General features: G+C 37.5%; 2 protein-coding genes and 1 pseudogene across 2 annotated transcripts; 1 reads left to right on the top strand and 2 right to left on the bottom strand.

Moving 5' to 3' along the window:
* Window positions 1-51: 51 nt before the first annotated feature.
* Window positions 52-14,836, bottom strand: LOC121324629 (leucine--tRNA ligase, cytoplasmic-like). Its single transcript, XM_041266723.1, has 32 exons — window positions 14,689-14,836; window positions 14,329-14,441; window positions 13,933-14,020; window positions 13,518-13,598; window positions 13,252-13,392; window positions 12,829-12,990; window positions 12,627-12,739; window positions 12,311-12,374; window positions 12,049-12,116; window positions 11,575-11,800; window positions 11,358-11,445; window positions 11,110-11,186; window positions 10,790-10,843; window positions 10,453-10,593; window positions 10,121-10,198; window positions 9,735-9,820; window positions 9,476-9,541; window positions 9,218-9,300; window positions 7,275-7,413; window positions 6,739-6,951; window positions 6,185-6,242; window positions 6,002-6,065; window positions 5,711-5,894; window positions 5,515-5,605; window positions 4,984-5,124; window positions 4,582-4,722; window positions 4,080-4,190; window positions 3,147-3,257; window positions 2,943-3,047; window positions 2,414-2,509; window positions 1,840-1,972; window positions 52-1,506 (listed from the first exon to the last, which is right to left on the bottom strand). The coding sequence occupies exons 1-32, from the start codon at window positions 14,692-14,694 to the stop codon at window positions 1,301-1,303; spliced, it is 3,528 nt and encodes a 1,175-aa protein (XP_041122657.1). The 5' UTR covers window positions 14,695-14,836; the 3' UTR covers window positions 52-1,300.
* A 1,478-nt stretch (window positions 14,837-16,314) lies between these two features.
* LOC121324872 (RNA-binding protein 27-like) lies at window positions 16,315-25,776 on the top strand. The gene is made up of 12 exons (XM_041267078.1): window positions 16,315-16,524; window positions 17,900-18,018; window positions 18,488-18,627; window positions 18,734-18,813; window positions 19,780-19,958; window positions 20,234-20,292; window positions 20,413-20,632; window positions 21,559-21,783; window positions 22,678-22,830; window positions 24,821-24,973; window positions 25,190-25,334; window positions 25,608-25,776. Exons 1-12 carry the CDS (start codon window positions 16,466-16,468, stop codon window positions 25,774-25,776), a joined length of 1,701 nt encoding a protein of 566 aa, XP_041123012.1. The 5' UTR covers window positions 16,315-16,465.
* Window positions 25,777-25,940: 164 nt separating this feature from the next.
* The window catches only part of LOC121324873, a 9,750-nt pseudogene continuing 9,640 nt past the window's right edge, over window positions 25,941-26,050 (bottom strand).

Consider the following 26,050-nt stretch of genomic DNA (forward strand, 5'->3'; position numbering starts at 1 on the left):
TCAATTTGACATGCTTTAATCAGTTATGATGTAACAAAGTTGAAAATCGCAAACCTCCTTTTATACAATAGAAGGCTTTAACTTACTCTGTTACAACTCCAGAGAGGTACAGCAAGTAAGACCGCCTAAGTTTCAGCGTAGAACAGAAAATACACAGAAGCCCTTGAAGAAATATACTGATAGTGTCCCCTAGAAGCATGTGGTAGAAGAGATAGCAGCTTCCAAGTTGAGCTGTTCCTGTATCTGGCAGCAGCAGATAACACGTTCACTTTCTAAAGCTGTATGTCCCAGGATCAATTCAGATCAAAAGGCCTCTTCTGCAATTTATACTAGCTTACCTTCGTTAGTTGGTCCCAAATAGCTGGTTATTATTGGAAATTCGGAACGTGTAAAACATAGTATATACAATATTACCATGTCAAAACACATTTTTGATTTGCTAGTTATTTTGTATAAACATAAAAGTGTTATACTTACAAGCACCAGGTATCAGCTCCCTTGTTTTATTACTCTGATGTGTGCAACAGCTTCTGCTGTTCTGAGCCTCTGTAAAATGTACATATACTACTTAAACTTGCCGCCTGTTGATTCAGACTGATCCAAATTGATCTCCTTTTATGGCACTAACAACAATGCCCACCCAAAAAAACAACATGATTTCAAATTTGACAAAATAAGCCAATGCTTTAAAAAGTATTATGTTAACTACAACCCAAATGGTACAGTTAATTAGCACAGTTTGAAAACATGCCATTTACAAACATAAACAATGTGTTACATTATAGTTAAGATAGAAAATAGCCAGGGATTGTATTGTATCACTTTTTATACAAAGGGGTAAGCCCTTTTACATGTTTTCATTTTTATATTTAAACAAGGATGTAGTCATCGTAATATTTTGTGTACAGTGGGAACACATCATACTAGCGTGAGGCACAAGATGCAGGACCATACTTTCAATATCCAAGGACGTGTAAACTTGACATTTGCCATTAATAAAAAGCCACAGGACTCATCTGCCTGCATTCAGAACACTGAAAACAGGAAGGGGAACACAAATGCACAGGTGTGGATTTTCCATGGAAATCACTCACACTACCGCTTTAATTATCAAAAATAAAAATCTCCAAGTTTCTTCCAAAATCTGAATATTTTGACCTTTTTAGACCTTTCCCCTCACGATTTTGCCCTTCTGATCTGCAGATTTCTATTGCACTTACCACTATCATCCATAATCCTAACCATTCACCACCCCCTTGCTCACTATCACCAGGCCCAAACCGTATACCATTTACCATGATTACAGAACCAGGTAAACTAGAGTATCTCCAATGTCCACCTTTAGCCCATTATCAGCATTGTGAACCTTCTTGGCATTAAGGTCAATGTGGAAGGTAGATTTCTCAGAGATGGCCTTCTTTCCTTGCTCCTCTTTCCCAAGTATTGGCACTCTGCGGGGTCCAAGCACCGGGTCCTCATATCGCATCAGCTTCACTCTCTGCAAGTCTGCAACATTGAAAAAGAAAACTTCTTATACAGTACTGCAGATCTATCAATCTAGAAATGCAGGGGAGAGAGTGTGCACTCAAAAGAAGGGGAATGGCATTTCTGATGGAAAGGGTTTTCAACTTGAAGTAAAAAGGATATGTGAAAAAGAAACGTTATGATTGGGATGTGTGGCAGTGAAGCGGCTGGTTTATACAGGAGCTTTAATGAAATAATTTTACAGTCTACACGGCAGGTGAAACCAATGAAATGTTCCTAAAAGGTTAGGGAAAACAAATAGATTAAGTTATTTGCTATAGAATATACAGTATATTACTGTGACTCCACCCCCACCTTTAATAGCTCTTTCCACTTTCATCAGCCGTCTGATAATGCTATCCTTGGTATCACCCTGTCGGATGTCAATCTTGGAGGAGAAATACCCATTGGCAGGCTGGGGATTCACCAAGAACACAGAAACACCAGGCTGTTGGATACAAGAGGGTATAGGTCACCAACAATGTGTTTTTTTTTTCTTTTTTTTTTCTTTTCTTCACGAGAACAAATTTTGAAGAAAATCTAATTTAAGCATTTTGAACACATTAAAATGTACTTTCTCTAGCATGGTGTAGTGATAACATTTACAGGAACTTGTATCCAGCAACATAGTACCAAGCCTACATACAAAAATCAGGCTTCAATATTTTTTAGATGGGACCACATTGAAATAACTTTGCAGGATTAGGATCATAAAACACAAAACAATTCAGTTTTTAACCACAATTTGTGTTTGAAGACAGAATTCATCATGACATAAACATAATCCTGACACTGGTAGATCTGTGTGTTCTTTTTAGTATATAGCAAATAAAAACAGCAATTGACAATACATGAAAAACTCCTGATCTACACAGACTGCTGCTTTTACCTCAGATCTGAAGACAGAGTATGGTTTTCCAGGACAGCACTCCTCCTTCACTTTATCATCTGCCTCGGATGCAAAAATCACATCTATCTGGTCCAACTGCAAGAATAGGTCACACTTGTTTGCAATGTAATGCAATATTTGATGTTTGCAATTTAGCATATAATATATTCCTAGGTTTCTTTTATAAATGTGGTTAACAATAATTTGTGCTGCACAAACAGATTATTCGGAATGGCCTCTCCCCATAAATCAGGTTCTGACAATCTCTGGATTTGTGTGGAATACTGTTCCACTGCAAGCACCAGAATTCCAAGCAGCTGTTTCTTTACTTCTTTCACTTTTACTGGTAAAATCAGACCAATCAGCACCAATGACAGTCACCCGATTGTCAGTACCTGATTTCTATCGAGAACTCGCTCCGAATAAATCAGTTCGTGCAGCTCTAATAATAACAACCACCACCATAATGATGACCATAACAACAACAATATAGTAACATGTACCAAATCAATATAACAATGTCATTTACCTCAAGTGAGTTTGTCAAATAAACTATGTTCTCCAACAAGACAGCACGTTCATCAAACTCCAGTTCAAGGTCTAAGACCCGAGTTCCGTTCTTTTCCAGGTTTTCCTGCATAACAAAAAAAAAAAAAAAAAAAAACAGACCTGGCCTTAGTTTTTGCATTTTTTATTTTCTTTACAGTAATATTTGAAAAGCACAGAACTTCACCTTAATCATTGCTACAAAAGGCATCAACCTCTTCATGTACTTCTTCAGCTCAGGCAAAGCACCAAGTTCATTGGCAATCACCTTATTCTCCGGAAGCTGTCCGTTGTTTGCCTAAAAGGTTAAAAAAACAAAACACACAATGAATCAGTTAAAAGCTTTAGTGTCAGACTCAAAAAAAACACACGCAGCACTGCAAGTGTAATGGTGAAGGCTGTTCCTTGTGCCAATTTATGCAAAGAAAATAAGAGTCCTCTCGCAAGAGCATGCATTTGTTAATCTCAATTTGTTAATGTTGTTGTTTTCTTAATTTTATAATTACTTTCTCCTTCTCCACACCCGTTCTCCACTCACCTAACACACACTATATATATATATATATATATATATATATATATATATATATATATATATATATATATATATATATATATATATATATATATATATATATATACACACACACACACACACACACACACACACACACACACACACACACAGACACATACAGCTATCTATCTATCTATCTATATATATATATATATATATATATATATATATATATATATATATATATATATATATATATATATATATATATATATATATATACAATATATATATATATATATATATATATATTATATACACACACACACACACACTGTTGTGCCGGGATTCAATTACTAATTAATCATTCACTTGAATCCCAGCGAGTGAACTAATCTGTGGAATCCCCGTGCTCACATACTATTACATACTTACACACCAATACCTACACACCACATAACACACATGGGCGGGGCACACTGCCACAGTTACCTACACAACAACGATTTTCCCTTAGCTATAGTAATTAAAGGACAAATAAAACTAATTTTAAAGTAATGGATAAAAACTCTTGAAATGAATGGAGGTGTGAAAGGTACTTGCCTTGTAGTGTTTTCGCAGCAGGGTCAGGGTGGTGTGCTGCCAGGGTGGGTAGTTCTTGGCCACATATGTGGTGCAGTGGGATGGTTTCTGAGGTGGTTTATTATCTCCTTTCTGTTTAGTTCACATAACAAAAACAACTTCATTTCACCAAAGCCAAGACAAACAATCCTACATTTTTCTTTGTGGTCTCATTGGCAATCATGTTATACTATAGGCGAAGCCACCTTGAAATCAAGTGTAAACAAAATGCACCTTTAGATTTTGTCATCTTTAAAATATACACGAGATTTACATCAAACACAATTATTATTCTTAAAAGTAAGATTGTCTGCTGTAATGCAACTGTACTCGGCTTGACTGTTGATTTGTAAAAAAAAAAAAAAAAAATATATCCATTCCTGAAAAATTGTAAAACCAGGCTGAAAAGGGTTTAAGCAAGAGTACGATCCAAGACGATTTCACGTACTGTTGTAAGAGACAGACACTGTTTGCCCTTTGTTACCTTTCCCTTGGCAGGAGCCATGTAACCTTTTAAGCGCAGCCGCAGATCATGGGCAGTTTCCATTAGATACTGAGAGGACCGGATCAGGATCTCATCAACTGGGCCAGAAACAGGCCAGGAGGCATTCATTAGAGAGCCCGTCTGGAAGAAAGACCAAGTGATATTACTGATGGGCTGAAACAGAAGCACTGACAGTACAGCGCTGGGCCACTTCATTGTGTTGCTTGTTCCAGAATGATTTGTCAAGCTGATGGTTTTCAACAACTGCAAAATAAAAGATGTCATAAAAAGGAACCATCTGTATTTAAAACCAAACACAGATGTACATAGAAAACCATTAATAATAGGACATGGTAAGTTAATGTAAGCAACATATACACTGACATGCCCTATTACTCTTACCTTTCCAAGCAGAGACCAGGTGTATTCACACAGGTGAGGGCAGATAGGTGCCAGAAGCAGAGTTTGATTTTCAATAAACTGGAACACTAAGTCCTTATGCATTCCTTCAATAGCAAGTTCACGGTACTTGTCCTTGGCTGCCTACAACATAAAGACACATTACTGTGTGGCAATTAATTACAACATGTATACATACATTTGAGCGCCATCACAATGGTAACAGTAGTTTAAAATATACAAATCATTTCAAAAGAGTTACTGTATATACATACCCCAAGGCTGTTTTGATTATACTAATATAACTGTGTGTAAATAGTGAATAAACATACATGTACATATTAACATTATTTTCTTTATCAACTCAAAGACATTTACAGGATCCTGCTTAAAATGCTCTTTTGTCAGGACAGCTGGCAATTTAATACATTAGTGTTTGTATACATGTGACTGCTCATCCTGTATAATACAGTACAATTAAAATACATTGGTAAATAAATACAAATTGCATTGAATCAATTAAAGCAAAAATACCTGAAATTCAAAGAATCCAGCTTTCAGAGCTTCCTTAAACATCATCTTCTCATAATGCTGATCAGTTTTAATAATGCCTGCATTCATTTCACTGCACAAAGCAAAGTAAAATGACAATCAAAACAATAATTCAACTCCACATGAGACTTACAAAAGAGCCCTGTATTCAAATTAATAATTCCGCACGCTTTACTACCTGGCAAAGACTCTGTCATTGAAGGTGTTGGCTGGGCCGCTCCTCAGGCTGTCCTGATTGGCGATCATCTCCTTCACCCAGTCCACCCAGGTGTAGAGGCGGAGAATGCCAGCGTCGGCCATGGCTTCCACAAAGTTAGCATCCTCCACAGTGTCGCCAGCATCGGCAAGAGCCAGCCGCATACCTTGATGAAACAAAAAACAGCTGGCACTTAACCCTGACTTGCTGAGGCTAAACTTACATTTCCTAAAATCTCAGACAGAACTCCAACAGGACAGGAGCATAACTTACCATCAGCAGAAAACTTGCTGACAGCCTCACTTAAGGTGAGAAAGTTACCAGTAGATTTTGACATCTGGTAAATACAAAAAGAAAAAAAATCAATAATCCGTAGGGGGTTTCTTTGTCTTTCTGAACATTAACAGATTTCAAAGGCTCCTACATAATTAATGGCTAAGAAAAGCAACAATATACCTTTTCTGAGTTCAGTAAAAGATGTCCATTCGCTCTTACTGCTACAGGCCACTTTCCACTGCAGATGAAAGGTGAAACACAACAGTTAATGTGCATCAACATTTGTATCTGTAAAGGTTTATTTAACTTGAGTAATTTAAAATAATAATGAAAAAGGCCTCCACAGTCACCTACAATGTACTATATGCAGTTTTATTATTAATTTGTCATTTAGCAAATGTTTTTATCCAAAGTGACTTAGAGATCAGGAGGTAAACTACGCATCACAATTGCTGTTGCAGAGTCACTTACAATAGGACTTCAGTTTTACGTTTCATCCGGAGCACAAGGAGGTGTGAAATAGTTTTAGATAATGCTCCTTACTTTTTTTTTTAGCCCAACAAAAAAATAAAAATAAAAAAAAAAAATTTAAAAAATGATATCCATTTCATAAATATCCAATATACTTGTGAAATCTCCATTTGGTAAAACTGCCCTTCTCTATCACACCTGGTAACATACCAGTTAGCATGCAGGAGGGTACGTGTGTGCCCATTGTGAGCACTGATACGAACCTGTCCTCTGGCCACATAGCAACATGATTGTAGAGATAATAGGAGAGGTGGTTGGGTACAAGATCTTTGCCAGAGACGCGAACATCCACGGGATACCAGTACTGAAATTCCTGCCTCAGCTTCTGCAGGCTCTGTTTGGGAATTGTGCTCACAGGCATGGGAAAATTCTTAAAGAAAATGTAATTCCACACTTCTTTAGTCATCTGCTCTGGTCTGTTTAAGAAAAAACACACACGCACATTTTTATATATATATATATATATTATATATATATATATATATATATATATATATATATATATATATATATATATATATATATATATATATATATTATATTATTATATTATACACACACACACACACACACACACTAATGTGTGTGTGTACTTATATATTAATATATAGATAATATAATATAAATAAGTTTTTTTTGTGAGGTTACCGAGTTCTTTCAAGAAAATTTTGTTTTAAGTTATTGAAAATACTCCAATGGCTCAAGATTATTTTAGTTTAAGTTTTTAAACAAATCATACTTGATTCCTACTGGAGATGGTGCTTGTCCATTAAGAACGCCGCCTTGGAGAAGATGAGCCACTGTGTAATAAGCCATATAAATCGTGGAGTCGGAGAGAGACTCGATCAGCCACTGTTCATCCCACGGCAATCGAGTACCTGCAATGGGAAGAACCTACATTTACCTTGCTTGCTATGTGTAGGGAAAAATACAGTGTCAAAGCTGACCTTTAATTACTGGGAAAAGCCTGATACTTGTTTTGACAACTTACTTGCAACTGATGTTTTTCTTCATTTCTATAAACAGACCTAAAATTATTATAATTATATACAGTATACAAAACAAAACATAAAAGGAATCAAAGCAATGTTCAAGAAAATTGTCTCAATCTTGGATTCATCAAAATAGCCACCCTTTGCCTTAATAACAGCCTCACAAACACGAGGCATTCGGTTAACAAGTTTCTGCAGGAAATCACCCGACATGTCTTCCCAGCTGTTCTGCAGCAATTCCCAGAGATGTAGGGCACTTGTGGGTAGCTTTGCTTTGACTCTTCTGTCCAGTTCGTTCCATACAAGTTCTATGGGATTGAGGTCTGGAGACTGGGCAGGCCAGGTCATTAGACTGAGTTGTCCTTCACTTTCCTTCTTCGCCAGATAGTTCTTGCACAACTTTCAGGTGTGTTTCGGGTCATTATCTTGCTGAAGAATGAAGGACTGCCCAACTAGCCGTAATCCTGATGGAATGGCATGCCTCTGAAGTATGCTATGATAGCCATGCTGGTTGAGCTTGCCATGGACTTGGTAAAGATCACCAACTCTGTCACCAGCAAAGCAACCCCAGACCATGACACTGCCTCCTCCATGCTTGACAGTGGGAACCACACATGCAGAACTCATGCGCTCACCCTCTCTGCATCTTACAAATACTCAGCGGTTGGACCAAAATATTTCAAATTTTGACTCATCGGTCCATAAGACCGACTTCCACTCCTCAAACATCCAGTTTCTGTGTTTTTTGGCCCAGGCAAGTCTCTTCCTTTTATTCTGCACTCTTAACAATGGTTTCTTTGCAGCAATTCTTCCAGTTAGGCCAGCTTCACGCAATCTCCTCTGAACAGTTGATGTTGAAACATCTGTACTTCTAGTAGCATTTAGCTGTGCTTGTATTTCAGGGGGAGTTAAATTGCCGGTTTCACAGACTTGTGTCTCGAACAAACTTGTTCTCCGATTCCGAGGTCACCCTTGGCCTGCCTGACCTCGTTCAGTCTTCATAAGTGCCAGTTTCTTCAAATTGTTTGATGGTCTTGGCCACAGAAGTTACAGACACTTGCAAAGTTCTTGCGATTTGTCTTAAAGATTGACCTTCATTTCTTAAAGTAATTACAGATTTCTTTGCTTAACTAAGCGTATTTTGCCATTTTCTGCTCCCTTACATTCAGGAATAACAAACTTGTATCTATGCTGCCTATATTTATAGTAATCATGGACCCTCACCTGTTAACAATAATTGGTGACAAAAGGTTAATTAGGTAACATGCTAGTTAACTCAGAGAACATCTAACAAAGACACTTTTATACTTAGGCCAGTGTTCTAACACTGTGTTATATACATTTCAGACTTTTAACTGACTTGGGCTTCAGACTTAAATCCCCTTGCTTTGGGTGACCATTTCATTGAAATTGACAAGATTTACATTTTCATTTAAAAACTAAATTTTTGAATGCAATTCACTTATGATTATCATATAATTAACTACTAAGTGTTCATAGACAAGTTTATATAGTTAAAAGCATAGATAATCATGAAAAACCTGGTTTCAAGCAGGTGTACTCAAACTTTTGACTGGTACTGTATATTATATATATATATATATATATATATATATATATATACACACACACACCACACACACAAACAGACAGAGAGAGAGAGACACACACACACACACACACACCTTACCCAAGCCATATGTCCTGGAGCAGGCATGTTCTTGCAGCCATGCAAGTGTAGCTTCAAAATTCTTCTTCGTCTCATCACAGAATCTGGATTGAATGAAAATGATATACTGTATCTATGATTTGGGAACTCGCAATCTGATAACATAAGAAAATGGTACCTGAAAACACCACAGGGACAAAAAAGGGAAGCCAAGCAAATTCTCTCATTAGTTTTAGTGTCGATTCAGAACTGAAACTACACTATCTGGGGGTCACTCACGTTTCTAGAGATTTCAGAGACTTTGATGCTGCTTCTTTCCAGTTCTTGTCCCCATAATCCAAATACCTAAAAACAAATAAATAGGTTTAATAAATCGATTATTGGGATCAGTTTGGTAACAAATGTAATTTTGAATAATTTCCAACTGAAGTCATTCTGCGTTCTACACTCGTTAAACCCAACAATAAGAGCAATGACCCCTTCTCTTTTTCAATTAAGCTTTTCACAGCCAAAGGCTTTGAGACGCTGGAATGCTTACCACTGGTCACAGAGAGCCACCACACACTCGTCTGCTGATCTGGACATCACCTGCTTTTCTGGTTCCATGTAGATTAAGGCTTCTCCCTTCAAATTTTAAAGATTTTGGTAATGTGTATGTACACCATGAAAGACTACACTAGCACATTTAAATTATTTGTTCAACTGTCTTAAAAGTATTTAATGAAAACCAGTAAATGACAAATTTATAAACTGGGTATCTATTCTATAAAGTAAGAATATTAATGAAACATACCAGATTTGTCAATGCAAAGAAATCTAAAATCCAAAAGGAAATCATTGAAATGTCCCATTTAACTTCCAGTGATTCATACTTCATTTAACATGGTTGATAATGTAAATATGGATCAAGTGAAAGATATTTACATTATCAACCATCTTCTTTTGAATTGGTTTCTTGACATCTTGAACTTTCTGCCCCTTGTATCCGTCCACCAGCATTATCTGAAAGTAAAAAAAAAAAATTATCTTCAATAAAATGGTAAGCAAATAAAAAGTAAGAGACATATCAAAAACCACTGTAACTATATTTGGTTCCAGACTGAATCTGTTTCCATCCAGAGCATTTCAAATCTCAGTGCTCTTGAGCAGGTACATGGAAACAAAGCAATAGTGGTATTTAATATAACTCACAACCCAAAACGTCCAAAGATGTTCAGGAACGCCTACAAATATCCACATTCACTAGTTAAACTTACTCCTTCATAAAATCCCTTGAGGTAAACCATCTCCTTGGCTTCTGCCAGCTTCTCCCTGTCGTTCTGGCTCTGAATCTTCAGCTCATCACACACTTGGGGAGCAGACAGATTCCCATAGCCTGGGATTTCAATTATAGGCACCTGGATACATATTAACAAACCCAGGTTAACAGTAGAATCTGAAGGCGTAGCACATCCACTCATACAAGATAAAGGGCAAATACAATTTTAAAAAGCAATTCAGGAACAACTCTTGTACTAGGCCTGTATGAAATACCATATTATCTAAATGGAAAGAATACAGTATTTACATTGAATCACACATAGTTAAACTTACTGGTTCAAAAGGCAGGACCATCTCATCTTTGATCCCATATTTCTCCCTCAATGCCTGCAAAGGAACCCACATAAACAACATCAGGAACCCCTACTTGTATTGTCTGTTGTACAAAGAATGAACACTTGCATTGCTTTCCTAAATGTTCATTTTCATAACAGTAGTTTAAGTAAACGTGCATATGTACAGTCATTTTGGTTAGTTCCAATATCAATCTCCAATTGTACAGTGTGTGTGTGTGTATATAATATATATTATATATATATATAAATAAAACTTGGTAAGATTGGATCATTCTACTACAGCACAGAACACATTACCTGTTTCTTTTTCAAATCTCGAAGTGCTGCAATATCATCAGGGGCATCAGAGGGAACACTAGTGACCACTCCCGTGCCTAGAAAACAACTGAGTCAGAACAGTCCCACGGAAGCAGACTCACCATTACTTAACTGTAAATACAGTTCTGTGTCTGTTAGGGTTATGTTTCTGAAAGTCTGCACGTTGTGTTTTGTGGCCGATAGACTCCAGCACTTAAATGAAATTCAAGGCAAGCAACGTATACTACCTTTGTCTTCCTTAATCGTGAGCATTGGCAGAGCATAGATGATCTTGTAGGATGTCAAAGGAGCACTTAGTGCACAACCAAGAATATCCTGAAAAGAAGTTTAAAAAATAATTTGATACCACCAAATATAACTAATTATATTAAACAAAGCTGAAAATTCCCTTTGAAATCACTGGTTAGCTGACATGCAGTAAGACATAACCCAAGATTTTTCTACCTCTCCAAAAAGCTCCATCACAGAAGGAACCACCCCGTTCTCATTGGTGAAACCTTGGTAGGACATGTTCCTGGCAGATCTCTGAGTGCTGATGAAAATATCCCCATTTGCTGTTTCAAAGGCAATGTACTTCATGTCAGGTCTGACCCAGCAGTTTGTTTGTCCAAACATGGTCTCCGGTCTGAGAGTAGCAGCTACCAAAAAAATGTCTCTGCCTTTAAGGCCGCTAATCAAAACATAAAAGAAATTAAGATTAAAACAGCAATTTTGCAGGTCGCAAGTTACATGAGTTTAGTGCTTTATAGTGAGCCAGTAACACTTAATTATCATCCAAGCACTGAAGTACTAAACCAAAAAGTGCCTTTTGTTTAGCAGAGAGTCACTTTTGCTTGACAAAATTAGCCAGGCAAGGCCTAGTTCAGCTGGTTATCAAATAAGAAAAAAGAAAATTGATACATTAGTGTATATCAGTACCTTAGCTTTGAAGGAAACGGTTCAACCACCTTCATTTTAATTAAAGTATATTCCTGAGGACCAACTCCCTGAGAAGAGAAAGTAAAATTAACAGTTAAAATCACAGGAGAAATATGCAGAACAAGCTGCTTGAGTCAGGAAGGATCTGGGTCTGTGGCTGGAAGTTCTTATTGCTGTATCTTACCATTGCACTGAGCAAATGGGTGAAGCAAAAGACAACTCAGCCTTTTTATAATTAGGTTCTTTACAGACGTTTGCTTACCTCTCCTGACTGTCTGTCATGATCCATACAAGGCTGACCATCCTTTGGTGAATAAATGGTATATCTGCAAAGATTAAATACAAGATTTCTAAAAGCACTTCACAAAAAAAAAAAAAAAAAAAAAAAGGTTTATTATCTTCTATATATATCTGTTTTATTATCAAACAAATGCTAATTTGGAATATTTCAGAAACACAATTAAATTGATAATTAGGATGAAATAATAAATATACATTAAAAAGTGACATAAAGTGGCATTGCTCTGACTTCAATTCCCATTGCACTTCCATGTCGAGCACATTAAGAAATATTTTACCTCTTTCCAAACTTGATTTTCTTTCTTTCCTTAAGGGTCTCAAACTGCCACCTGACAAAGGAGTCATAAAATGGGTTGACATCAGTTGTAATAAAGGAGCGCCGCCAATCCACCTGCAAAGAAATCCCATGGATGATTAAAGGAGAAACAGAGAGTACGTGGTTCTAAGTGGTTAACTCCTCATAGGTCAGTGGTTAATTACCTTGACCCCCATGCTCTTCATGTCTTGAACAGCTAGCGGAGGGAAGTATCCAAGCCAGTACCCAGCCTCAGCAAACTGGCCAATCTCCTCATCGGACAGACCCAAGGACCTCATGATGTCCCACTGAAACTTTGCACCTCCAGACTTTGCAGCAGCTTTACTCTACAAACATTATAAAACAGATCAGCAATGCCATGCAAGACTCAGCAAAACACTCATACTTTTTAGATAGATCATTTCCCATGTTTACTCTAAGTTCAAAGACCACTGCCAACTGCTAATCTTTTTTTTCATCTTTCAATGTGAAAGACTGATCCCCTCCCACATCCCCAACAGGAATCATTGTTTACATTTATAAACATAGGCTGGGGCACATTTTAAATATGAACCTCTACTCAGGTGTCTTGGTGAGATATGCCATACCTTCTTGCCTTTTGCTTTGTCCTTGATGACTATTTCCTCTGCCTCTTTCTTAACTGGAGTCTCCGCCTCCTCCTCTTCATCCGGGAACTGGGGTGGGCAACCGTAAAGTTCCATCTCTCTCTTCAACTTGTCAGCACAGGCCTGAAGAATAATTGTAGGAAGTAATCATTAACATAATACTGGCAACACCTAAATAAAAAGTTAATACAATTGGATAATACAATAACAAAGCCATTTGAACCAGCAGGAGAAAATAAGCAACTCACTTTGATGGGCATCCCAGTACAATGCAATCCGAAGGGAAAGAGACAATGCTTTCCTTTCAAGCGCTGGTATCCCACTGCAAACTACAGAAAGAGAAATGACAGCGCTAAAAACATGACCAAACACATTTCAACTGTAGACATGCATTCAAGTACTGCATATTTAAACAGAGGTGTATGCTGGTTGTGGTTGAAATTAGACTGACTGGGGTTCTGTACCAAATATACTGCTCAGGTGGGTTTCAAGCACATTACACTTCACATAAAAGTTATATGCCTTCAGTTTACGGCACTCCAGACTATATAACATATGAACTTGCATTGACGGCTTCAGTATTTAGACCTAATGCATGACAGGGCTAAGCATTCTGGTCGGTGAATTCTAAAACGTACCTTTTAATAACTATTAACTACCTACCTCACACTTGGAAAGTGAGAACGTGTGCCCAAGATGCAAACGTCCATTCATGTACGGATAAGGAAATGTGACAAAGTACTTGTTCTTACTGTGAAGAGAGAGGAAGGATCAGGCATTTTAGATTTACTGATGACAGACATATACTTTAAAGGTTTTCTGGGGGCCTGATCTTAAGACAGGAACATATTGTGCACATGGCTATCATTAGAGTAGGCCCAGCACTGTGGAATAATTTATTAACATTTGACAGGGGAACTTTGCGGATATGTGATGCCTATAACAAACGCTTTACCCACTTTTTACAACTGTGCAGGACTAAGTAGTTTCAAGATGTCAGCCTCCACAGACAGCCACTGAGGTGCACATCACTAGTCATTACACTTTTCAGTAACTCACCTTTCCCCTTCGATGGCTGCATCAGCTTCAAACACCTTCTCCTCATCCCATTTCTGCTGGACTTCTTTCTCAATCTTTTTTATGAAGTCGACTTTTGCGGTTCCTTTGCGCTCCTAAAGCGGTAAAAAAAAAAAAAAACTTTACAATTAGAAACAAATATGCATAATGTCTTTTGAAGGTAAAATACTAAAGTTTGAAATATGAGTTTTGCCCGCAATGGTCGCACAGTGTCACCAGTACAGACGTACAGAACAGCAAGGCATTGCTTGCGAGTTGCACACGGGCATTCGGTGTAGTCTAAAACTTGTAATTATTTAAATACATTAAAATTAATAAGATATAAGTATGACATAAACTCACCGTCATGATAAATAAGTTTGCAGTTAACGTTTTCAAAGTTCAGAAATAGAACAATAAACGTCAGAAATTATACGATATCAGCACCACCTGCTTCCAGACGTCCCTTCCCGACGACGACACAGTTCGGAGGAGGAGTGAGACCCAACTCATGTACTGCATACTGGGAGTTGTAGTTTATACCCCGACCCTGTCCGTCTACAAGCATCACATGGTTCACAGGAAGTCACCAAAAGTCTTACATAATCGCAAAGCATTTGTTCCTAATGATTTGCATTTACAGTGACTTGCTGACTGCATTGCTTTTGTGACCTACTACGAAGTCTGGGGTGGGATGGGGGGGGGGAGACTGCAAAACCCATAGTGCAAAGGGACATTAACTTAAAGCGATCAAATGTTATATGCATATATATGTCGTGGCAAATCCTAAATTACATCATCCAAACGAACTCTGCTACGCCATCAAATGAAAACGAACATCAAACAGTGCCAGAAACGTCAGACACTTTTAAAACCAGAAACGATTATATATATATATATATATATATATATATAACACATTGAAAACAATTCCGGGGGGGGGGGGGCAATGAATATAGCACTTGCACCAACCCCGCCTCCAAATTGCATAAATATTTCACATAACTCCTGACCCCAATCCCTAAAGCTAAGCAAACCTGTTGCTTATACTAATATAAGACACCCACTGAATAGTTTTTAAGAAAATCACATCGTCAGTGACAGCGGGTGAGGCGGGGATAACACAACTCCTAATCCAGCCTGTCCAGATATCTTCAGGAAGCTGCCTGCAATCAGCGTGACAGCACAGTCCAGATAGAGATGAAGCACCCTACCTACCCTTGTCCTCCTTTACTAGCTTTTGACAGTCGTGTAACATCAAAGTTAAGAGAAGACACTTTTACAAATCAGGCCTTGTGTCAATCATGTTCAAAAGAAAGTTAATATGTTCGTATGCTGTATTAGTTTAGGCTTTAATTATTTCTGCTTACTACACTAAATTTAAGCATTTAGTAATCCACGATAAGTGCTGGGGCCGTGAAACCAGATGTTAAAGTTCTATTTTTTTTTTTTTTTTTTTTAATTAATTCTAGACGATACCTATCCCAATTTACATGTGGTCAGTCTTTTCGCTTAACGGATTACATGGTACTTACATAACTGCAAAGTGAATGGTAAAATAATCGTTTTTTAAAGTTTCCAAATACACAATCACATTTTTTTTTTTAAATTACATGTTTTGTGTTTTTTTGTTTTCGTCAGTTATAAAAAATGCTACTTTCTGTCTATTTTGTTTATTATGTTACCGTATTAGGCTGGATGCGACAAACAAACAAACATGAGTTACAGTTCTAATTGAAACCACAAATCGTGTCTAAAGCAGGACTTCAATTTGATCACTTCCAAAAGCAATGGGGGAAAAACCCCTATACCATTATAATATACATTAAAGTGTAATCGAGTTATTTTTAATTGAAAAGCAGCACCGTCAACCTTCTCATCTGTTGAGATCGACATCTCCCGCCTACTTTGTATGCTGATTGGATTACTGTAAGCCCCGTTCAAAATCCCAGTTCTGATTGGTTTGCCAGTCTGCCAGTCAAACGGAAACCACTCATGAACGTAAAGCAGTTTGTCAGACCTGCAAGTTGCTATTAGGCCTAAAGCTGCGACTACAATTTATTAAATTTGGCGATGAAAGTGGGATTAGCGCATTATATTCTGTATTTATAGTTGGCATTTGAAGATACGTTTAAAGAAAATGATAATAGAGGACGTGGAAGCTCTGAAGTCGTGGTTGTCGAAACTACTGCAGCCCATGTAAGTATATTAACATTTACGAGATGACAACAATTGTCGATGTGGCCATGAAGTGTTTCCAGATTTCCAACTGTGACGTTTTATCATGTGTAATGTTGAAACTATACATATTGTGTTGAGTTTAGAAAAGAATCGTTCTTTTTTCTGGTAGGAAAATGTGATTAAATTGGCGTTACACTGCGGGACGTGTACACACTGTGTGGTGCAGGGACGCTAGGCCAGCGATTACAGCAATGCAAGTTGATTTAGTTTTGCAATGTTTTAAGTTGAAGGTGCAGACGCTTCAGGTTGGTTTTTATTCCTGTGTTTCACTGGGCTCTATTGCAGTGTATACACACACACACACACACACACACACACACACTCAGTAATTAAATTAGTGAAATTGTGCAGGTTTGGTAGGCCAATTTGGCATCTGCGGTTTACGAATAAAATACGAATGCTTTATTAAGTTTTTTTGTTAATTTTTTTACAGTGTACATATAGGTTACTTTTTTTTATAAATTTGATATGTACTTCATGGTCACTGTAATTTATACTTTGCAGTAAATATAGCTATTAGTCAGTATTAATAATAATAAGAATCATCATCATATTATTATTATTATTAACAGGTATATATTTGGTCCACAACACGATTCATAACAGTTCACACAACAGTATTACAAAACTAAGTGTTCATCTGGAGTGCTACGTGATATGGGGTCGGTAGAGACTAGAAAATACACTAGCTCTTATTAATAGTAGTAAAGTAGTAAGGACAGGACCGACACCACGTGAGTAAATGTAAGTTGCTATAGTTATGTGCCATGGAAATGCAGCCCTGTAATATAGGTGCATGTCATTTTTAACTTAAATGTTTTGCAACATTGGTATAAAATGTTGTTATTGAACTACAGTTGGAATCCTTTAAAAAACTAAATATTAGAATTATTAATAATACTAAAACATTGTTTATGGTTTTTAATTGAATGATTTGGCACAACAGCCTTTTCAGCAGCTTGTATAGATTGTTGTGACCTATATATTGATTTTGTGATGGAATTATTTTTTTATTAATACTACAGTACTAATGTCCTACTGATGTGTTGCATCTGCCTCCTGTTCTTGTTATACCAAACATGTTTATTAATTTAAAAGGAAAGTTGCATTGCTCTACTGTAGGGGTCTCCAACCCAAATCCTCAGGTTTTATAGGTGTCCGTTTTATGTCATCAGTGGCTAAAGATCTGGAACACCTGTTAATTATTGGTTCAATTTAACTGAGTGCTCTGTTGAAACGAAAACCAGAAGACACGGTAGCTCTCCAGGATCGGGGTTGGACACCCCTGCTACTCATTCTGTGTGATATGTGAAAGAAAACATTTCCCTTACAGATGTGATGCAGACCCTTCGGCTTTGGCAAACTATGTTGTAGCCTTAGTAAAGAAAGACAAACCTGCAAAGGAGTTAAAGGCACTTTGTGCTGATCAGTTGGATGTCTTTTTACAAAAAGGTAAATACTGGAAATCTAATTCAGCACCATGCTTTTCATCACTGTTTACTGGGGCTTACCAGTGTGTTTAATTTTTTTAAATATAAATATATTCCTGCATTGAGCGTTCCCTGCAGCCATTGATTCATGAACATAACAGACTGTAGATATATAGAAATATTGGGAAATCACTAGTTGTCACAGCAATAATTGCAGTTTTGAGAATAACATTCCCAGTAGTCAAATGATTTGTCCTCAAGTGGAAGAAGTGTTTGCAGAATGTAGTATAATATGAAAAGTATTGTAATTCACAGTGGGTTAATAGGTTTAATTATCTCCTTTTTCAAACATTTTCTTTTAGTACAGTTCAGTGTCTGTTTGCTTGATTGGGTAGTCCACTGCAAGTACTGGGTGGGTGACTATACATGTCTATTGTATAATATTACTTAGCTTAGCTGCTGTTAATCATATTCAAATGATCTACTTTCAGAAACAACTGGCTTTGTGGATAAACTTTTTGAAGGTTTAACTACAAAAAAATATTTGGGAAGTCAAGATCAATTCACAAAGGAGGCTGCAAAAGTGGAAATGAAAATAGCAGGTCAAAAAATGGAAGAAAATAAAGAAGTGGTAAGTTGTTTAGTGAGTATTAAGTGAATTTAAGGCCTTATTAAAATGGAATTTGTATTTCTTGTCGTAAAATATCCCATTAAACAAAAATATTGTATATCTTTAGACTGTAAGTTTGGAGGAAGAGAGGGATGGAAGAAGAAAGAAAAGCCCGTTGAGAAACCGGCCTGATCCAAATGAAATGCGGTAAGCTTCATCTCTGATATATCATTTCTTTATCTAGAAAGAGCATTCCCATTGTTGCTAATCCTGTTTGGTTGAAGAATATGGAACTTGCTGTTTTTTCTGTAAATATACAGGCAATTCTCGTTAAAACAAACTCAGATTAGACAAATATTCTGATGCTACAAATTTTCTACATTGTCCTGGGCAAATTTAACAGGCACTCATTATAAATTACTACTTTTCAATATTAATTCACTTAACACAAATTCCCTGTTAGTCTAAATTATTTTGGAGCTCCTCCAGGGAAGAAAGATTTGAATCAAACAAATTGTGCTAGTTGAAACAGTTGAGTGCAACCGATATTGGGGAAATGTTTTAACTTGCATACAGGTTAGCGCCTCGATTCTGTATTTTAGTGCTGTTTTGGGACTACTGATCCTATGATGCATTTCAAGTTGCTAAAGTGCTCACACATGAAGGCTATTTCCATGAGGCATCGCAAAAATGTGCACACTCCTTGCAGACAAAACTCGAGGTGATGAAAGCGTATAATGTACCTCTGTACAAGAAAGAAATGTTGCTGCAGATTTCAACATTCACACAAATACTAAGTCAACCATTCTGAAAACTAGGGTGCAGTAGTACTGGCCTGTAAATAGCAAACTGGATGCAAGTTGTCTGCATTTCCGATTTGCTCTAACTGATGTTAAGGACGCCTTGCTTTTGTTGTTTAAAAATGCCTGTGATCAGAATGGAACATGCAGGTTTCAAGTGCTGTTCATTTGCAATGTATGTTTTTTTTAAATATGCATTTACAACCTGTATTTTCAATAAAGTGCACAGCATTTTTAAATTTATAATACTTCTCATTGTTCTGTAATTGAAATTTGATTTAATTGTTCTTATAACGTCAAGAAAAACTGGCGGTATGCATTTATCTTGGACGCCTGATTAGTATTGTTCTGCTGGTCACTTGACTGTATTTAGGAATCGTGATGACAAGAGAAGGGATGATCGCAAGCGACGAGACTGTGACCGGCATAACAAGAACAGCGACCCATACAGAGAGCGGTATGATCGACGCAGGGGGCGAAGCTTCAGCAGGAGTAGGAGTCGAAGTGGCAGCAGAGGAAAGAGTGGAGACAGAGATAACAGCCGAGCAAAAGGTTGGTTACTTTACTGTAACAAGCACTGGTACCTCCCTAAATTATTTAGCAAACGTCCTGCCCTTAATCAATGTTATAATGCAGGCTATCTTTCAGTATTTACTTTGTAATAAATTTATTCTAAATAAGATAACATCACAAAACATTGCAGCTCTTATGTCTAACACTTTAATTCTGCTGCTTTGTGGTCTACCGAAGGACTGCGTTAGGAATAGGAGGCGGCATTGTGATTGTCACATTGTGTGTAAAATGCAACATCCTCTTGTCTTCTGTAGATCACAGGTTAAAGTTTGAGGCAGAGAGGAATGAGCTGGAGGGTTATGTCCCAGTGTCTGTGCCAACCTCAATCTCTATGCAGCAGCATCAGCAGCAGCAGCATCAACAGCAGCAGCATCAACAGCAGCAGCATCAACAGCAGCAGCAGCTTCAACAGCAGAATCAGCAGCAGCAGCAGCAGCATCAGCAGCAGCAGCAGCATCAGCAGCAGCATCAGCAGCAGCAGCAGCAGCATTCATCTGGGGGCCAAGCTATCCCCAGCACCGTTGCTGTGGTAGCACCTGCTCACCTCCCAGACAGCACCACAGAGAGCTGGTCTAACTACTACTCTAAACACAACGAAGGCAAGCCATTCAGCAGGAGCGCCACTCAGAAACGCCGCTGCAGAGACTACGACGGTGAGGACAATAAGCTGTATCCCTCAACGTTAATCTTTTTTATTAGATCTAAACAAGTTCAAAAAGCTTTTAGGATTTTTAATGGAATGTAATTCTAACTCTACTAGTTAATAGTGTAAAATGTTGTCTAGACACAGATCTTTTTTTTTTTTCTTCTCCAAATTACATTGTGGATTTAGAGGAGGCTGTAACAAATGTTTGAAATTGTATTCCAGAAAATATGGACTTTTATACTATATCAGCATGAAGATAAAGTAAACCATATACTTTTTTTGTACACTCTCCCACTGAGACAGAATTGTCTAAAGAGAGTTTTGGGGGAAAAACAGTTAACTTGGGGAAGATACTGTGCTATATTGTAAGGCTGTACAATATATTTTAGAGAATTGGAAGCTTGTATTATAGTTTATTTTTCATATAACAATATGGAAATGTGTATTTGCTACCAGTGTTCATTCCAAAAACAATTTTAGTTTTTGTTGTGTAGCATAATGGGAGTAATCCTTTCTGAAAAAACAGCCCTTTGTCACACTACTGATCCCTTTTAGATGCATTCTCATGGGACAGCATCCTCTGCTGTCTGTTTACCTCATTTACACTGGTATTTATAGCATCCATCTCTTAGGTAAACAAGCATTCCAGCTGCATATCAAACTAGAGCAGGTTGCTTTATTGAGAGTAGAGTACAAACCATGTTCTCCAAATACACTGCTTGAACTGGCAGCAAATGCATTTTGTTTTAAATTAAGATTTTGCATAATTATACCTGTTCTTGAATAGGTGCTTTCATGTGACCTATTCTTTGCTCTTTGCATAGTAGAATAACTAGTTGGGTAATTCCAGCATTAACCAGTTTTAATGTATCTCTTATACTCTTGTGTTTATCAACCTTTAAAAAGAGACATTATAACTCTGTTTTTCTCCAGAGAGAGGTTTTTGTGTGCGTGGGGACCTGTGCCCCTTTGACCATGGCAATGACCCTTTAATAGTGGATGACGTCACGTTGCCAACGATGATTCCCTTCCCTCCACCTCCTGGGCTTCCTCCCCCTGGTCTCCCAATGCCCCCGATGCCAGGGATGCCCCCTAACCTACGGTTACCTATTCCTCCACATGGGCAGCCTCCACCCCCAGGCATCTTCACAATGCCAGGTTTGTACCCTTTGTCTTTGCAGCTTTTTACGGAATATCCAATATGTTAAGTACAGAGTAATTCCTTTACTACATGGAGCACTAAAAAATGATGCTTCATTCTAGTTACCTGCTATGTCAAATGAAAATTCATTCTAGTCTTCTGCTCAAACATGAGTCATTCATTAAATAGCCACTTCTTGTTCCGTCTAAATTTTACTGAAGTCATGCAGTGAATTAGTTGATAACAAAAAGGATCAAATGCTTCTTTAAGCTTTAGCTATAGACTGATTTGTTTAAGTTATATTGATGAAGTATTACTGAGAAAGATGGCCCAGCAAAAATACAGAAGGGTGTGGCTTCCAACTGGAAAGGCTGTGGCAAAGCTGGGATTGAAACTCGGAATCGCCTGGTTGTTTGTCTTGTGAGCATCCACTTGACCACACCAGCTTCCATGCGTTTTTTTTTCTTTCGTGCATTATACAGTGTTCCCCCTTTTTATAAGCCAGCCCTTTATACTGCGGAACAGGTTATAAATCGAAAGTCATGGCTCCCATTTGCCCCATAATAACATTAAACTAGCACTAGTAGTCTCGTTATAAGGTGGAACACAAATAGCACAGTCTCTTAACTATGGCTCCCAACTACAGTGTTATAAAGGGGGAGCACTGTATGAGCCCCACGACATGGTTAGTTTATTGTTGAGGAAAAACATAACCATTTTCTCTTGCCATCTGGATCCTTAATCCAGTATTATCAGGTACAGTAATCTTTGGTGTTCAGTGCTATCTATTGAGTCAAACGTGTACATCTGTAAAGTTACAGTATTTTTTATGTGTGTCTTCCCTTGTAAAGATGAAGGGTGCTAAATGATTTTGCAGTTTTTAGAATATTTTTTTCATGGTATCTTTATAGGACCACCTTTAATCCCAACAAGTGCAATAAATAATCGTGAACACTCTGGAACAAGTTCAGTTTCTACTCTTGCACCAACAGGAGTAGGACCAGCTCCTCCTCTTCCTCCTCATCCTTCTATACCTCCACACCCACAGTATACATTAGCAGAATGTAAGCATATATATGTTAATTGCTATCGTTTGGGTGTTTTTATAGAATTTGAATCTGAGATTTTACAGTACCAAACTTGTACCTATAAAATGACAGGGAAGCTGCAAAATACAAACCATGTAGTTCCTGTGTAAAACGATGTTTAAAGTACTGTTTTTAAGTGTTCTTTCAGCTTTCTTTGTTATATATATATATATATATATCTATCGTATATATATAATGATATATTATAGAATATAATCATCACAGTGTATATATGACACACACACACACACAGCACACACACAGTGCAGTGAAAAAGTATTTGTCCCCTGTCTGATTTTCTGCATTTTTCACATTGAATTTGGTCAGATTTTTTTTGTGGGTTGTAGTAGTATATAGAGGGAATCTGATTAAAAAAAAAAAAAAAAATAGTCACCAGTTTGGTGCTTCTTTCATTTGTTTGGTGTGCAGGGTAGTCAAACATGCAATCTTCAGGTGTGAAAAAGTTATTGCCCCCCCCCCCCCCCCCTAGTTAACTCAACCCAATTAAAGGGATAATTAGTTTCAGCTGTTTGAATACTTTGGTTAACAATCAGGCCTGATTTGGGCCAGCCCTGCCCAATATAAATCTGACTGGCTTTGGTCCTTACTATCACAGCGAAGTTGTCAGTACACAGGTTCTAGAGGCACATCATGCCATGATCAAAAAAAATTCCTGAAGAATCCTGTGGGGGGGGGGGGGGGGGGGGGAAAAAAATAGTTGTTGATGCTTATCAGTCTGGAAAAGGTTACAAAGCCATTTCTAAGGCTCTGGGGCTCCACCAAACCACAGTCAGAGCCATATTGTCCAAATGGAGAAAGTTTGGGACAGTAGTGAATCTTCCCAGGAGTGGCCGTCCTGCCAAAATCTCTCCAAGAGCAAGGTGTAAAATCGTCCAGGAAGTCACAAAGAACCCTACAACAACATCCAGGGATCTGCAGGCCTCTCTCACCTCGGCTAAGGTCAGTGTTCATGACTCCACCATCCGAAAGACACTGGGCAAAAATGGGATTCATGGCGGAGTAGCAAGGTGGAAACCACTGCTCACTAAGAAGAACATGAATGCTTGTCTCAAGTTTGCCAAAAAGCTCCTGGATGATCCTCAAGAGTTCTGGATCAATGTTTTATGGACAGATGAGTCAAAAAGTGAAATTTTTTGGCCAACATGGGCCCCGTTATGTCTGGTGAAAACCAAACACTGCATTCTACAGTAAGAACCTCATACCAAAGGTCAAGCATGGTGTTGGTTGTGTCATGATTTGGGGATGCTTTTCTTCATCAGGACCTGGACGACTTGCCTTCGTTGAAGGAACCATGAATTCTGCTCTGTGTCAGAGAATTTTAAAGGAGAATGTCAGGCCATCCGTCAGTGAGCTGAAGTTGAAGTGCAGCTGGGTCATGCAGCAAGATAATAATCTGAAGAAATTTAAAGAACAAGAAATTCAAAGTTTTGGAATGACCTAGTCAAAGTCAAGACAAAAACCCATTGAGATGTGCGGCAGGACCTGAAACAAGCAGTTTATGCTCGAAAACCCACAAATGTCATTGAGTTGAAGCAGTTCTGCATAAATGATTGGGCCAAAATGCCTCCATGGCGCTGTAAGAGACTGATCAACAACTACAGGAAGCATCTGGTTGCAGTTATTGCTGCTAAAGGTGTTGCATAACTTTATTTCATTTATTTATTAAAGAAGTATCAATTTTGTGTTATTTGTTCAATCAGGTTCCTTTTTATCTAATATTAGATTTTGGTCTGATAACATTCAGTGTCAAAAATATGCCGAAAATCAGACGGCAATACTTTGTATGTGTGTGTATGTGTATATATTTATATATATGATATATTATATATATATAATATAATATATATATATATTGGTGTGTGTATTTAATGGGTGGGGGTGTATAATTTTAACATGTCGTTTTAGTATCGCTTTTTTTTTTTTTGTTTTTTTTTTTTTTTTTCAGATAACTATGATCCTGAAGCTTATAACCCAGAGGCACCCGGTATCACAGCCTCGGGTAGACCTCAGTACAGACAATTTATCCCCAGAATACAGACCCAGAGGTCCAATCTTATTGGACTCACCTCCAGTGATATGGATGTACCAAGTTCAAGAGGTAATAGCTGCTGTTTGTTTTTTTTAATGATTGAAACTATTTTCTATTGAACCTGTACCTGCATGTTTGTTAAACAGGATAATTTGAAGATGAACATTTTTCATTTAAGTATATAAATCTGTTACTTATGAACATATTTTGCTATAGACTTCTTGGAAACACTTAGTATTTTGTGTCCTTGCAAATTCATTTGTTAATGTTTTATCCTGTTTTTAGCTGCCAATATAGTTATCCAGACTGAACCATCTGCCTCGGCCATGATGAATAATAATTTATCAAGATTCACTAGTGATCAAGACAGCAGGAAGAGGTCTATGGCTGTCACTGATGCCCCCGCAACTAAGAAATCCTGGCTGGAAAAGTAAGAGCACTGTTTCTCAAATGTCTTGTTAGATAGGAGTGTGGGGTTAATCTTGTGCAGATAATTCCTATCTGCAGCAGTTACTATCTCCATAGAGGATGATTAGGGAATTGTCTATAGTCTGTCATTTTTTTAACCTATTAGGTGAACTTTTCAAGTTTATTATACAGTTTTTTGTTGCGGTTTCTGTTCTTAAGAATACATTGTTGTTGGTTTATAGTACGTAGTAACGCATACGTAGGTATTTTAACATTTTCTTGAATTTGATTTAAGGCAAAATTTCAACAACCAGCATAAACCTGGCTTTCAAAAGAAAAATCATTACGCCAACACCAAGCTTGAAGTTCGCAAAATCCCCAGGGATATCAACAATATTGCCAAACTGAATGAGCATTTCAGCAAATTTGGTACTATTGTCAACATTCAGGTAAGACTTCCATAACATCCCAAAGGGTTTCATTTAATGTGCTAAAAGAAACAAGTGATATTTATTTATTTTTTTACTGGCCTATTTGTTCTCAGAAATAATAATCCCAACAGATCGGAGTACTGGGCACAGTTGGGACTTTTAAAGTATTCTTAATTATTACTTTTTGGAAGAGTCTGTTAGCGCATTATGTGTTTTACAGAAAACCGCTGTTCAGAATATAAGAAGTTCAGACTATTTTATGCCTGCGAGCACTGCCGATGCATTCGTTCACTCTCTTGACAGTAAT

Source organism: Polyodon spathula, chromosome 12 (genome assembly GCF_017654505.1).
Source record: "Polyodon spathula isolate WHYD16114869_AA chromosome 12, ASM1765450v1, whole genome shotgun sequence".
Lineage (NCBI taxonomy): Eukaryota > Metazoa > Chordata > Actinopteri > Acipenseriformes > Polyodontidae > Polyodon > Polyodon spathula.

Excerpts from the sequence above, each read along its gene's own strand:
- LOC121324872 (XM_041267078.1), top strand. The coding sequence starts at position 16,466 with ATGATAATAGAGGACGTGGAAGCTCTGAAGTCGTGGTTGTCGAAACTA. Across the intron at positions 18,628-18,733 it reads TGGAAGAAAATAAAGAAGTG|ACTGTAAGTTTGGAGGAAGA; the intron begins GTAAGTTGTTTA and ends GTATATCTTTAG. Across the intron at positions 19,959-20,233 it reads AGATAACAGCCGAGCAAAAG|ATCACAGGTTAAAGTTTGAG; the intron begins GTTGGTTACTTT and ends TGTCTTCTGTAG.
- LOC121324629 (XM_041266723.1), bottom strand. Across the intron at positions 13,599-13,932 it reads TCTCACTTTCCAAGTGTGAG|TTTGCAGTGGGATACCAGCG; the intron begins GTAGGTAGTTAA and ends CTCTTTCTGTAG. Across the intron at positions 6,243-6,738 it reads GCTATGTGGCCAGAGGACAG|TGGAAAGTGGCCTGTAGCAG; the intron begins GTTCGTATCAGT and ends TTTCATCTGCAG.